General features: G+C 48.0%; 1 protein-coding gene across 6 annotated transcripts in view; it reads left to right on the forward strand.

Moving 5' to 3' along the window:
- Positions 1-15,474, forward strand: part of ppef1 (protein phosphatase, EF-hand calcium binding domain 1) — a 152,948-nt gene that overhangs the window by 132,354 nt on the left and 5,120 nt on the right. For all 6 annotated transcript variants that reach the window (XM_038802819.1, XM_038802823.1, XM_038802817.1 and 3 more), the window contains 2 exons: positions 13,663-13,826; positions 14,739-14,823. In XM_038802819.1, the coding sequence (XP_038658747.1) occupies positions 13,663-13,826; positions 14,739-14,823 (249 nt within the window). The remainder of the gene's footprint in view (positions 1-13,662; positions 13,827-14,738; positions 14,824-15,474) is intronic.

The following is a 15,474-nucleotide window of genomic DNA, read 5'->3' on the forward strand; positions in this document are numbered from 1 at the left end:
CTGGCACCGAAGCCAATACTGCCCGGCTGGCGATCACAGCGGAATGCCTGCAGCACGAGGTCAGCGTCTTGAGTGGTGATGTCCAAGGCATTGCTCAGTCTGTGACCATCATGGCTGAGGGCCTCAACATCATGTCCCAGTTGATGAGGGACAAGTCCCAGATGCAGGTGGACATTGCCCAGGCACTGCAGAACATGGTCCAGTAACTGAGGATCATCGCTGAGGGCATCAACATCATGGCGCAGATAATGGGGAGCTGCCAGGACTGGTAGAGCCAGATGACTCAGAGGCCTCTGGAGCTCACTCCAGCTGACTTTCCATCTCATGGTCCCACAAGGTCCTCTGAGCACCATCAGTGGTCATCTTCTGGGATTCGATAGACTCTGGAACTGTCCCTGCAGATTGGAGGGTAGCTCATGTCACTCCAATATTCAAAAATGGAGGTAGAGAGAAAGCAGGGAATTGTAGACCAGTAAGTCTAACATCGGTAGTTGGGAAAATGCTTGAATCCATTATCAAGGACTTTATAGCGGAACATTTAGAAAGCAGTGGCAGGATCAGTCAGAGCCAGCATGGATTTATGAAGGGAAAATTATGCTTGACAAATCTGTTGGAATTCTTTGAAGAGGTAACCAGGACAGTCGACAAGGGGGTGCCAGTCGATGTGGTATATCTGGACTTTCAGAAGGTGTTTGACAAAGTCCCGCATAAGAGATTATTGTGCAAAATTAAAGCACATGGGATTGGGGGAAATGTATTGAGGTGGATAGAAAATTGATTGGCAGAAAGGAAACAAAGAGTAGGGATTAATGGGTCCTTTTCAAATTGGCAGGCAGTAACTAGCGGGGTACCACAGGGAACGGTGCTGGGACCCCAGCTATTTACAATATATATTAATGATTTGGATGAGGGAACAAAATGTAACATCTCAAAGTTTGCAGACGATACCAAGTTAGGCGGGAGGGTGAATTGTGACGAGGATGCAGGGATCCTAGAGCATGATCTGGACAGGTTGAGCGAGTGGACTTATAAAATTTTGCGCCAACCCGTCATCCTGGGGTGGTCCTCGAAAGTGACGGGTGTCTCCGAGTGTCCCAGGATGTAGCTGTCATGACCACTCCCAGGCACACACGTTGTGCAGCCTCCCATGCTTGCCCGGGCCCATGTCCTGCCCATTCTTACCCTCCCCCGCATCCTTCTCGGTGGACAAGGCCCTCTGTTGCGCAGTGGGGGGGGAGGACGCAGCAGGCCACCACGATGTGGGAGACTCTCATAGTGCTAGTACGGGGTGTAGCCACCTGGGTTGGCCACTTCCTCACACAAAATGGAAGAACGCAAAGGTTACAGGGAAAAATGGACAGTTGCAAAGAGACAAGCAGTTTGCAGAATCCCCTGTGTATTCTGGCTGCTATAGAAACCAGACAGCATTGTAACTAACAAGCTGCGCATATTAAGTGAGCGATTCCCGGTGATTCCCAGGCACAATGGACACAACAATTAGAAGAGATTGAAACATTCTATAGAAGGTCAGACATCCCGGCGCCAGTGGAGTCTGAAACAAAAGGACACAAATAAGGTGGAAGGAACCGCCCAGTGATCGAGGAACAGCCCCGTTATTGGGGAAGTTCAAATCAATCGATTGGGAACAGACCCAATCAATTGCAAGTTTATAGAGGGTCCGCCCAGATGGGCGCGAAACCCAAAACAGTATAAGACAGAGACCCCGACCCCAGCTCGCTCTCTTAGCCAGCCTCTCTCAGCCAGCACTCCACTCTCTCAGCTGACCCGCCCAGCAGAACACCTGAGCAGCAACTCTCCAGGACCGTGAACATGAGAAGGAGAGGCCAGGCCAATTGCTACACTGACAAGTAAGTGTCATACAACGTACGCTACGAGAATAGACACTCCTGACCCCTTTAGTCCACACCGACTAGAAGCCTGCGGATCCAGGACAAAGCAAGAGGCCATTGTTCCCTGATCCGGCAGTTCCCTTATTCCAGATAAGTATTGGCCTGTTAGTGGTAGGAATAGTTTAGTCTTAGTATTATATGCATGAGTAGTAAATAACTGTGCTATAATAAACGTGTCTTGTTTTGAACTTACTAACTGGTGTATTGAGTCATTGGTCTGAACTTGAACTTGAATCTTGTGGCGGTATCATAACAATACCTGGCGACTCCAGAGCTAAGTAATAAACAGAGCCAATTGAGTGTAAAGCACACTCACCCAGAACGAGCAACAGGGGACTAGCGTAGATGCAGGGAAGATGTTACCAATTATGGGTGTGTCCAAAACCAAGGGTCACAGTCTGAGGATTCAGGGTAAACCATTTTGGACAGATGTAAGGAGACATTTCTTCACCCAAAGAACCTGTGGAATTCATTAGAGGCAGCTAGATATAGCACTTGGGAAGAATGGGATCAAAGGCTATGGGGAGAAAGCAGGATTGGGCTATTGAGTTAGATGATCAGCCATGATCGTGATGAATGGCTCAAAGGGCCAAAAGGCATCCTCCTGCCCCTATCTTCTATGTATCTATGTATCTATGTCACGGAGGAGGAAGCATTGGAGGCCAACCCAGGGCCTGCCACGAAGGAGATGACGGTAGTCTCCAATTGTTCAAAATACACCCCCCTTCCTGACACCGATGAATCTCAAGGACTGCGGGCAGAACAGGGTGGCATGGTGACGCCAGTGAAAATGGTAAGTTGACCAGTGCCCACCATCTCCAGGCCCTCCAGAGGAGGTGCACGAAGAACATCAAAGATCACAGGGTGCAGAAAGCAGCAGGCAGGCTCCACCGTTGATGTGCATTCTGGAGACACACCTAGATGTAACACGAGGCCAGGGAAGATCAAGAATATTGAGGAGCACTAAGTGGGCACTTGGGAGGAGGGGGGCAGGTTCTGGGGTCACTATCTGTAGCTAGGGAGAATGGAAATGTCAATATTAAACCATGTTGCACCTGATACATGTGAAGCCTCTGGCATGTTAATCTTCACACCAGGCCTGCCTGCAGTACCCCCACACCCCCCACCCATTGCCCTTGACTGACAGTGCTGGCACAGGAGCATCACCCTCGGGTGATGTTATTCAGACCCTTGGAGAGTGAGGCAGGGTGGTAGGGGAGGGCGAGGGGGGTGGGAGGGTCGGGAAAATAGGGAGAAGGGGTGGATTGGGGGTAGGAGAAAAATGAGGGGGATTGGGGAGAAGGATGGAAATGGGCGGATTGGGAGAGAGGATTGGAGGGGAAGGAGGGAAATGGGGGAGGAGCAGTTGGAGGAAGGATGGAAATGGGGGGAAGGGGCTGAGCTGATGGAAAAGCCTTGTCTGGGTGAGTTGTAACTATATGGGTTGGTTGAGCGGGCAGAAAAGTGGCAAATCATAGAATCATAGAATCTCTACAGTGCAGAAGGAGGCTATTCGGCCCATCAGGTTTGTACCGACCCTTGGAAAGAGCACCATACCTAGGCCCGTGCCCTGATCCTATTCCTATAACCCAGTAACCCCACCTAACCTTTTGATTACTAAGGAACAATTTAGCATTGCTAATCCACCTAACCTGCACATCTTTGAACAGTGGGAGGAAACCAGAGCACCCAGAGGAAACCCTCGCAGTCACGGGGAGAATGTGCAAACTCCACACAAACTGTCACTTGATGCCAGAATTAAACAACAGTGCTAACCACTTGCTACCATGCTGCCCTAAATGTTGAATGGAATTCAACCTGTCAAAGTGTGAGGGGAGGGAAAACAAAGCAAGGGAATATTCAATAAACAGGACGAGAGCTGAGGAAGTAAGAGATCTTCAAATGCATGTGCACAGGTCTTTGAAGGTGGCAGAACAGGTGGTCAAGAAAGCAGATGGAATGCATTCCTTTATTGGGCTAGGTATTGAATACAAAAACAGTAATGTAATTAGTGGGGGCATGAGGAAAATCTTTTTCACCCAGAGGGTGGTGAGCATCTGGAATTTGCTGCCCAAATTAGTGGCTGACGCCGAAATGCTCAACTCATTTAAAAGGTACCAGGAGCTGCGTCCGAAATGCTGTCATCTGTAAAGCTACGGGCCAGCTGCTGGAAAGTGAGCTTAGAATGAGCGCTAGTTTTTTAAAATCTCTTTTTATTGGCCAGTGCAGACATGATGGACTAAATGGCCTATTTCTGTGCCATAACTGCTATGGTTCTATGATTTGACAATGAATAGAACTTTGGTTGCACTGAGCAGTATAGCTCTGAAAAGGCAGATACTCCAATGAATATTAAAAACGTATGGAGGATAACGGATTCAAATGGACTGACATGTTATTGTTATCATGAGGGGACATATAAAAACAGACTGTTGGAAATTAAAATACAAACCTATAGCTTTTTATAGGATTCACAAAATTCTATACCAGCAGTTGAAGCTCATGACAAAAATCTAGCTTTGAATGTTCGCTGGCGGGGTAAATCATATCATAGGACATTATGGAAGTTTTCTGTTTAAAGGTGAAGGAACACTATTTTGCCTGGTAAAATTGACAAGTCGGTCATGATTTTTGGAGACACAGCATCAGCCCATTGAAGTTAGAAATTGCTGTGAATGTATCTCCAGAAAGGTTTCTAAATCAAAGTGTGTTGATATAGGGTATTAATTGAAATTGTTTACTTGTTCCATTATATGAAGTTAACTTGAAGTGTAATTTGATCACCTACTATATTGGTGTGGGGATTGTGCCTAATTTACCTCTTAATTTCTAGTAGGAAATTACTTGGTTGGGGATAAGGCATTGCTGTCTCTCGTGGTTTTAGAAAAGCCCGGTGTAAAAACCAAAAATGTTTAAGAAATTGAGCGACACCCAAAAATCAATGGCTTTCTGTAACCCTGTTGTGGGACTTATATCTAAAGATATTTCCAAAGAGTCAGAGACTCAACCTGTTAATGTTAAAAGGTCATTAAAACATTTGACTGATAGCAAAGGGTTAATGGCAGCTGGAGATGTGGTGACATCATTTGAATGAAACATTCAGGCAAAGCATGAACAAGATGTCGGAGAGCCGATAATAACTGAACTCAAAGATAATAAAGCAAAGGAAAGAATCACTTTGAAAGAGAATGGTTTACTGGAAACAATAGTGATACCATAGAGTGGTGAGAAATATAAATTCAAGCGTCAGAATGACTAAACCTTGCTAGAAAAGAACCAGACAAAGCTCATACTGAAAGGGAAAATGAAAAGCAGGAAGGATTGAAAATAGTTTGCGAACTGACTATGAAGGAGTATCAAGATTATTGTCTGATCATCGACATAATCTTAACAAAGTTCTTAACGCTGGTTAAAGAGGATTTTACTCAACAGAAGAATGAACTTGTGGTACAAAAGGAGGCAGAGTAAACATGCATCGCCCAGAAAAGAACTCTGCAAGTTTAAATCATGAAAGCAAGTTTAAAGATAAACCTGATCCTGAATTTAAACAAGAAAATGACAATTTAAATATTTTGCCGGTGGAGACTTTTTTCACAGACATTTAAAAAAATGAAGAGATGGAAAAAAATGGAAATCACGATCTAAAACCTGTACAGGGTGGTTCGAAGATTGTGTTAAAAGATCAACATCCTGATGTTGTTCTAGAGTTTTGGATTTGCTCTAGCTTGTGGAAAATGGGAATTGTGGTCGTTACCACTGTTGTATATATATCGCATATGAGGTGTATCACAGTAAGGCTCCTGTACTACAGGTACGGGGGTAGATCTCTGCCTGCTGGCTCCGCCCAGTAGGCAGTGTATAAATGTGTTGGCTCTCCGAGCTGCAGCCATTTCGGCAGCCTCTTAGAAGGGGCTACCCTTGACATCGTGCCGACCAAGAAACTCGCGATCTCATTCACAGTCGCCTCCCGCAATGTACAGGCGTACGCGCCCAACCGCATGCCCCCCCCATCCTGGGCATCATGGACCCCGCCAGCGAACACCCCTTCGTGGACCCCACCAGTGACCGTCCCCAGCCAACCCCAAGCCGGCACCGCACGGCAGCCAACCAACCCCGGGGGACCCAAGTGCTACTTCTGCGGACAGACAAAACACCCCCGGCAGCGCTGCCCGGCACGGAGCGCGCTCTGCAAGGCCTGCGGGAAGAAAGGACATTCGCTGCTGTGTGCCAGGCCCGCTTGATCACCGCTATTGTCCCTGCACCCCCCACATGTGGCCCCTGGGCGCCGCTATCTTGCTTGCTGCAGGATACGTATGGCCCGTGGGCGCCGCAATCTTTAACGCCGCCCGCCACGTGCGTCCCCTGGGCGCCGCCATCTTCCCTGTCCCAGGACCGCTGCTCGTCGGGCACCTCATCAGGCCGCTCATTGCCTACAACCACCGCTGACCAGCCAGGGGCCTCCCAACACCAGCCGCGTCTTGCCTCCATCACGATTGACCAGTCCCGACCACACAACCTTGCGACCGCGTCGACAACAGTGAAGGTCGATGGGCACGGGACATCATGCCTTCTGGACTCTAGGAGCACTGAGAGCTTCATCCACCCCAATACGATAAGGCGCTACTCCCTCATGGTACATCCCATTAGTCAGAAAATTTCCCAGGCCTCCGGATCCCACCCTGTGATGATCCGGGGGTACTGCACCGCCATCCTCACCATCCAGGGCATAGACTTCAGCGGCTTCCGGCTCTACCTCCTCCCCAACCTCTGCGCTGCCTTGCTACTCGGCCTGGACTTCCAGTGCAGCCTCCAGAGCCTAACCCTGAAATTTGCGGCCCCTACCACCCCTTACTGTGTACGGTCTCACGACCCTTAAGGTCGACCCCCTTCTCTGTTTGCAAACCTCACCTCGGATTGCAAACCCGTCGCCACCAGGAGCAGACGGTACAGCGCCCAGGACAGGACCTTCATCAGGTCTGAGGTCCAGCGGCTGCTATGGGAAGCTATTATCGAGGCTAGCAACAGGTCCTTGAGAGAGCCCAAGTGGTAGTTGTGAAAACTGGGGAGAAATACAGGATGGTCGTTGACTACAGTCAGACCATCAATCGGTAAACAAAGCTCGACGTGTACCCCCTCCCACGCATATCTGATATGGTCAATCAGATTGCACAGTATCGGGTCTTCTTGACAGTGGATCTGAAATCTGCCTCCCACCAGCTCCCTGTTCGCAAGGCGGACCGCCCGTACACTGCCTTTGAAGCGGACGGCCGCCTGTACCACTTCCTTAGGGTGCCATTCGGCGTCACTAACGGGGTCTCGGTTTTCCAACGGGAGATGGACTGAATGGTTACATAGAACATACATAGAACATTACAGCGCAGTACAGGCCCTTCGGCCCTCGATGTTGCGCCGACATCTGAAGCCTATCTGACCTACACTATTCCATTTTCATCCATATGTCTATCCAGTGACCACTTAAATACCCTTAAAGTTGGCGAGTCTACTACTTTTGCAGGCAGGGCGTTCCACACCCCTACTACTCTCTGAGTAAAGAAACTGCCTCTGACATCTGTCCTATATCTACCACCCCTCAATTTAAAGCTATGTCCCCTCGTGTTGGTCATCACCATCCGAGGAAAGAGACTCTCACTGTCCACCCTATCTAACCCTCTGACTATCTTATATGTTTCTATTAAGTCACCTCTCAGCCTTCTCCTCTCTAACGAAAACAACCTCAAGTCCCTGAGCCTTTCCTCGTAAGACCTTCCCTCCATACCAGGCAACATCCTAGTAAATCTCCTCTGAACCCTTTCCAAAGCTTTCACATCCTTCCTATAATGTGGTGACCAGAACTGCACGCAGTACTCCAGGAGCGGCCGCACCAGAGTTATGTACAGCTGCATGACCTTGTGGTTCTGAAACTCAATCCCCCTACTGATAAAGGCTAGCACACCATATGCCTTCTTAACAGCCCTATTAACCTGGGTGGCAACTTTCAGGGATTTATGTACCTGGATGCCGAGATCTCTCTGTTCATCTACACTACCAAGAATCTTGCCATTAGCCCAGTACTCTGCATTCCTGTTACTCCTTCCAAAGTGAACCACCTCACACTTTTCCGCATTAAACTCCATCTGCCACCTCTCAGCCCAGCTCTGCAGCTTATCTATGTCCCTCTGTATCCTATAACATCCTTCAGCACTATCCACAACTCCACCGACCTTCGTGTCATCTGCAAATTTACTAACCCATCCTTCTACACCCTCTTCCAGGTCATTTATAAAAATGACAAACAGCAGTGGCCCCAAAACAGATCCTTGCGGTACACCACTAGTAACTGAACTCCAGGATGAACATTTGCCATCAACCACCACCCTCTGTCTTCTTTCAGCTAGCCAATTACTGATCCAAGCCGCTAAATCACCTTCAATCCCATACTTCCTTATTTTCTGCAATAGCCTACCGTGGGGAACCTTATCAAACGCCTTACTGAAATCCATATACACCACTTCAACCGCTTTACCCTCATCCACCTGTTTGGTCACCTTCTCAAAAAACTCAATAAGGTTTGTGAGGCATGACCTACCCTTCACAAAACCGTGTTCACTATCGCTAATCAACTTGTTCTTTTCAAGATGATTATAAACCCTATCTCTTATAACCTTTTCCAACATTTTACTCACAACCGAAGTAAGGCTCACAGGTCTATAATTACCAGGGTTGTCTCTACTCCCCTTCTTGAACAAGGGGACAACATTTGCTATCCTCCAGTCTTCCGGCACTATTCCTGTCGACAAAGACGACATAAAGATCAAGGACAAAGGCTCTGCAATCTCCTCCCTGGCTTCCCAGAGAATCTTAGGATAAATCCCATCTGGCCCAGGGGACTTATCTATTTTTACATTTTCCAAAACTGCTAACACCTCCTCCTTGTGAACCTCAATTCCATCTAGCCTGGTCGACTGAACCTGAGTATTCTCCTCGACAACATTGTCTTTCTCCAGTGTAAACACTGACGAAAAATATCCATTTAACGTTTCCCCTATCTCCTCTGATTCCACACACAACTTTCCACTACTATCCTTGATTGGCCCTAATCTTACTCTAGTCATTCTTTTGTTCCTGATATACCTATAGAAAGCCTTAGGGTTTTCCTTGATCCTATCCGCCAACGACTTTTCGTGTCCTCTCCTCGCTCTTCTTAACTCTCCCTTTAGGTCCTTCCTGGCTAACATGTAACTCTCAAGTGCCCTAACTGAGCCTTCATGTCTCATCCTAACATAAGCCTTCTTCTTCCTCTTGACAAGTGCTTCAACTTCCTTAGTAAACCATGGTTCCCTTGCTCGACAAATTCCTCCCTGCCTGACAGGTACTTATCAAGGACACGCAGTAGCTGTTCCTTGAAAAAGCTCCACATTTCAATTGTACCCATCCCCTGCAGTTTCCTTCCCCATCCTATACATCCTAAATCTTGCCGAATAGCATCATAATTGCCTTTCCCCCAGCTATAATTCTTGCCTTGCGGTATATACTTATCCCTGCCCATTGCTAAAGTAAACATAACCGAATTGTGATCACTATCACCAAAGTGCTCACCTACATCTAAATCTAACACCTGGCCGGGTTCATTACCCAGTACCAAATCCAATGTGGCCTCGCCCCTTGTTGGCCTGTCTACATATTGTGTCAGAAAACCCTCCTGCACACACTGCACAAAAACTGACCCATCTATAGTACTCGAACTATAGTATTTCCAGTCAATATTTGGAAAGTTAAAGTCCCCCATAACAACTACCCTGTTACTCTCGCTCCTGTCGAGAATCATCTTTGCAATCCTTTCCTCTACATCTCTGGAACTATTCGGAGGTCTATAGACAGCTCCCAACAGGGTGACCTCTCCTCTCCTGTTCCTAACCTCATACTACCTCAGTAGACGGGTCCTCAAATGTCCTTTCTACCGCCGTAATACTTTCCTTGATTAACAATGCCACACCTCCCCTCTTTTACCATCTTTTATGTTCTTACAGAAACATCTAAATCCTGGAACCTGCAACAACCATTCCTGTCCCTGCTCTACCCATGTCTCCGAAATCGCCACAACATCGAGATCCCAGGTACCAACCCATGCTGCAAGCTCACCCACCTTATTCCGGATGCTTCTGGCGTTGAAGTAGACACACTTGAAACCAGCGTCTTGCTTCCCGGTGCCCTCTTTCGAACTTTTAACCCTATCCCTGACCTCACTACTCTCAACATCCTGTACACTGGGACTACAATTTAGGTTCCCATCCCCCTGCTGAATTAGTTTAAACCCCCCCGAAGAGCACTAGCAAATCTACCCCCCAGGATATTGGTACCCCTCTGGTTCAGGTGAAGACCATCCTGTTTGTTGAGGTCCCAGAATGAGCCCCAATTATCCAGGAAACCAAAACCCTCCCTCCTGCACCATCCCTGTAGCCACGTGTTCAACTCCTCTCTCTCCCTATTTCTCACTTCGCTAGCACGTGGCACGGGTAACAACCCAGAGATAACAACTCTGTTTGTTCTAGCTCTCAGCTTCCACCCTAGCTCCCTGAATTTCTGTCTCAAATCCCCATCTCTCTTCCTACCTGTGTCGTTGGTACCTATGTGGACCACGACTTGGGGCTGCTCCCCCTCCCCTTTAAGGATCCCAAAAACACGATCAGAGACATCACGAACCCTGGCACCTGGGAGGCAACACACCAACCGTGAGTCTCTTTCGTTCCCACAGAACCTCCTGTCTGTTCCTCTAACTATGGAGTCCCCAATGATAAGTGCTCTGTTCTTCTTCCCCCTTCCCTTCTGAGCAACAGGGACAGACTCTGTGCCAGAGACCTGTGCCCCACTGCTTACCCCTGGTAAGTCGTCCCCCGCAACAGTATCCAAAACGGTATACTTGTTATAGAGGGGAACGACCACAGGGGATCCCTGCACTGCCTGCCGGTTCCCTCTCCCTCCCCTGACGGTAACCCATCTACCTTCTTCTTTTACCTGAGGTGTGACTACCTCCCTATAACTTCTCTCAATAACCCTCTCCGCCTCCTGAATGATCTGAAGTTCATCCAGTTCCAGCTCCAGGTCCCTGACGCGGTTCTCAAGGAGCTGGAGTTGGGTGCACTTCCCGCAGATGTAGTCAGCAGGGACACTCGAGGTGACCCTTTCCTCCCACATTCTGCAGGAGGAACATTCAACTGCCCTAGCCTCCATTCCCACTGAACTAACTTCCCAACTACTGAAAACTAAAACCCGGTACAGTTGACCGTAATGGATTGCGGGCCACCTTCCCATACCTGGATAACATCACCATCTGCGGTCACGATCAGCAGGACCACGATACTAACCTTTCCAAATTCCTCCACACCGCCAAACCCCTCAACCTAACCTACAACAAGGAGAAGTGCGTGTTCAGCACTAACCGATTAGCCATCCTCGGCTATGTGGTTCAAAATGGAGTTCTAGGGCCCAACCCCGATCGCATGTGCCTCCTCACGGAACTCCCTCTTCCCCAAGGCCCTCAAACGATGCCTGGGGTTCTTCTCATACTACGCCCAGTGGGTCCCTAACTATGCGGACAAGGCCCGCCCACTCATCCACTCCACCGTTTTCCCCCTGACGGCTGAGGCTCACCAGGCCTTCAACCGTATCAAGGCCGACATCGCCAAGGCCGCATCGCACGCGGTCGACGAGACGCTCCCCTTCCAAGTCGAGAGCGATGCATAAGATGTCGCTTTGGCCCCCACCTTCAACCAGGCAGGCCTGTGGCATTCTTTTCACGCACCCTCCATGCCTCCGAAATTTGGCACTCCTCCATTAAAAAGGCCTCCCAAGCCATAGTAGAAGCTGTGTGCGACATTGAGGCATTATCTGGCCGGTAGGAGATTCACTCTCCTCACTGACCAACGGTCGGTTGCCCTCATATTCAACAACGCACAAGACGCAAGATCAAAAATGATAAGATCTTTAGGTGGAGGATCGAGCTCTCCACCTACAATTACGAGATTTTGTATCGCTCTGGTAAGCTCAATGAGCCCCCCCCCCAGTGTCCTATCCCGAGGTACATGTGCCAGCGCACAAGCGGACTGACTCCGCCCCCTGGGCGATGATCACTGTCACCCAGGGGTCACCCTGTTTTTTCACTTCATAAAGGCCCGCAATCTGCCCTACTCCATCGAGGAGGTCAGCGCTATCACCAGAAACTGTCTGGAAGGCTGTCCAGCTGGCCCTACGGTCCAGGAATCGCCCGGCCTCCCGCTGGCAGGAAGTCCTCCCTGATGCCCTTCACTCCATTCCGTTGCTCCTTTGCATGGCAACTAACGAAATCCCCCATGAACGCTCTTTGCCTTCCCCTGGAAGTCCACCTCCGGGGTTTCGCTCCCAACATGGCTGGCAGCTCCAGGACCCGTTCTCCTCCGCAAGCACATGCGGCTTCACAAGGCGAACCCATTGGTCGAGAGGGTACATCTACTTCACGCGAACCCGCAGTACGCCTACGTGGCGTACCCCGACGGCCGCCAAGATACAATCTCCCTCAGGGGCCTGGCGCCAGCCGGGTCCCCACACCCCCCCCCCCCACCCCGCCCGGCGCCATCCTCCCTCCCCTCAGCGCATCTCACCACAGCCCCTGCTCCAGGACGATCCGTCCTCCCCTTGGTCCCACCCAGGGATGAAGATGAGGTCGACATGCTCCCGGAGTCACCGGCGACCGAACCGACACCTGCATCACCACTGGACTGTGGCGCTCGTGACGAAAGATCAAGGCGCCCGATCGTCTGAATTTGTAATCTTTTCCTAAAATGTTAAACATCTGCATGTAAATAGTCTTCCACCACCACCGCAGGACTCTTTTTTAACAGGGGGTGAATGTGGTAGTCACCACTGTTGTCTATATCACATATGAGGTGTATTACGGTAAGGCTCCTGTGCTACAGGTACGGGGGTAGAACCCTGTCTGCTGGCTCCGCCCAGTAGGCGGAGTATAAATGTGTGGGCTCTCCGAGATGCAGCCATTTCGGCAGCAGCTGTGTGAGGCTCAAAATCTCTGTGGAATAAAGCCTCGATTATACTCTACTCTTGTCTCGTTGTAATTGATAATGCATCAAGAATCCAGCCTGAAGAACATTGGAATAATCAAAGCTGAATGTAACAAAGGCACAGTTAAAGGTTTCATCAGCAAATGGGCTGAGGCAAGGGTAGAGGCAGGCGATAGTGCAGAGGTAGAAGTAGGCAATCTTGCTGATGAAGGTGCTATGTGGTTTGAAGCTCAGGGTAAAATAGAGTAGCCAGATTGCAAACAGCTTGGTTCAGCCTCAGTCACCAGGGAGAAAGATGGAGTCAGCAGCAGGGAAATGGAGTTTGGAGTGGGGTCTTTCCAACTGCACATCTTGTGCTAGATGTTGGAAAAACAGCAAGACATGAGGAATTGAGAGAGGGGCTGTTCAGAAAGCTAAGTGATATCAATGCACATGTGAAAACTGATGAGTTCTTCCGATGATATTTTCCAAGGGACAGCTTGTAGATGATAAATAGGAGGGGCTGAAGATTGGGGGAGACCGGATGGAATGGTCCGGGATGGTGATTCATTGCTGGTAATTCTCATGCGAAGATTGGAACAAGGTGATTGCAGTCTCACCCAGCTTTATGTAATCCTGTGGTCAAACATGTCAAATGCTACAAGGTAATAATAAAATATTACTCCTAAGTCAATCTCGGATTTCCATGTGTGATTTTGCAGGGAGGATTTCAACCAGTCAGTGGGCTTTGGCTGTGGAATCTGTGTTACATTTACATCTCCCCTGGAGGACCCTGCGTTCCAGACTGGTACGGGTCACTGCTGAAGGGAATGTAGAATACCTCTCGAGCTTTGAAGATCTTCAGATTGAACAGCCTATGAAAGAGGTAAAAAAAAAATAATAACAGCCTCACAGAAAACTGACTGCAATTATGAAAAAAAATTTAACCTGGCAAGACACATAAATAAATCTCTCTATGTTAATATTGTTAATTACCCTGACAACTGTCCTATTGTGGACTAGTAATCCAGAGACCCCCAGGATAAAGCTCTGGGGACTCAGCTTCACATTCAACCATGACAGATGGTGAAATTTGAATTCAATAAAAAATCTGGAATTAAAAGTCCAATGATGACCATGAAAGCATTGTCGATAATCGAAAAAACCCAGCTGGTTCACTAATATCCTTTGGGGAAGGAAATCTGCCATCCTTACCTGGTCTGGCCTACATGTGGTTGACACTTACATTAGGGAATGGGCATTGATCAGCAATCCCCGCAACCAATAAACAATTGGAAAAAAATAACAGAGTGCAGATTGAAAGCACCAAGAGGTCATCACTGTGTAAATGGTGGACCTCTCAGATAAAATTTTGCTACTAACCATTGCTTTCCTCTTCACATACCTAGTGATGCATGAGACTAACCTCTCCTGGAATAGGTCACTAGCCTATTGGCAGAGACGATATCTTAAGGGACGCTACTCCAATAAGGCTAGATAAGGTTGAGGGGGGCTCTCCCACCCTTACCACTTGCCGAAGGCGTGTTGGAGAGAATTGCAGATGATAAACAACCTATTTGGCAATGCTATAAATATGCCTTCTATGGGCCATCAAGTCCTGAAGTAGGGCTTGAACTCAGAGCTTCTGGCTTAGAACCAGGGGCACTACCCACTATACGACAAGACATATTAACCATTTACTATTCTACATTTACTGATATAATAATGGCAATAACAATAGTACATAGTCAAAAGAGTGACATTTAATTGCTCTTACTGATTGTTGACTTTGATACAGGTTCAACCAAACTTGATTGAAACCATGTACAGGCATCGGGCAGATCTGGAGATCATTTTTGGAATGATTGATAAGGATCATTCAGGTAAATAGAATACTACTTCTTAAAATTCATTTTTGATATAAATTTTATTATGATACCCATAGAGACCAAAAATTCTGAACTTTATTTGATAACTGAAGGGATGAGACAACAAGATTTCCCATTTCAAGACTTTTACTGTAACAAACAAACTAGACGCAATATTGACTAGACACTTTGGCAAATTATATTTTAGTGAAGAGAACTTTCCTCTTTTATTTTTAACACAATCAAAAATTCCACATCACGGATGTACTTTATATTGTCCCTGAAGCACAATCTATTCTGCAGGAACTAGTGCAAAGAGATCCTTTTGCGACCATTCTTTTCCTTTCCCAGCTTGGTACTTTTTACCCCAGTACCGTCTTTCAGACTGAGGATTTTTCCAGGAGATTCTCTTTCTCGCCCCTATCATTGTCGCTGCTGCTCCCCCACCCCATCATCGCATAACCATCCCCTCCCTCAATCTTCCTAGGAGGAGGCAACGTGGGTTCTCGCCAGTTCTTCTGCTGGCACCTGAGATGTCTGGCATCTGTATAAAATTCTCCTTTGGAGAGCTGGGTCACCTATAAACATGTATTTATTGTGCAATAGGAATAATATTTTAACTTAATTTCCAATTTATCAACTCATCCATTCATTTACCGGTTTCCT

Source organism: Scyliorhinus canicula, chromosome 7, assembly GCF_902713615.1.
Source record: "Scyliorhinus canicula chromosome 7, sScyCan1.1, whole genome shotgun sequence".
Classification (NCBI taxonomy): Eukaryota; Metazoa; Chordata; class Chondrichthyes; order Carcharhiniformes; family Scyliorhinidae; genus Scyliorhinus; species Scyliorhinus canicula.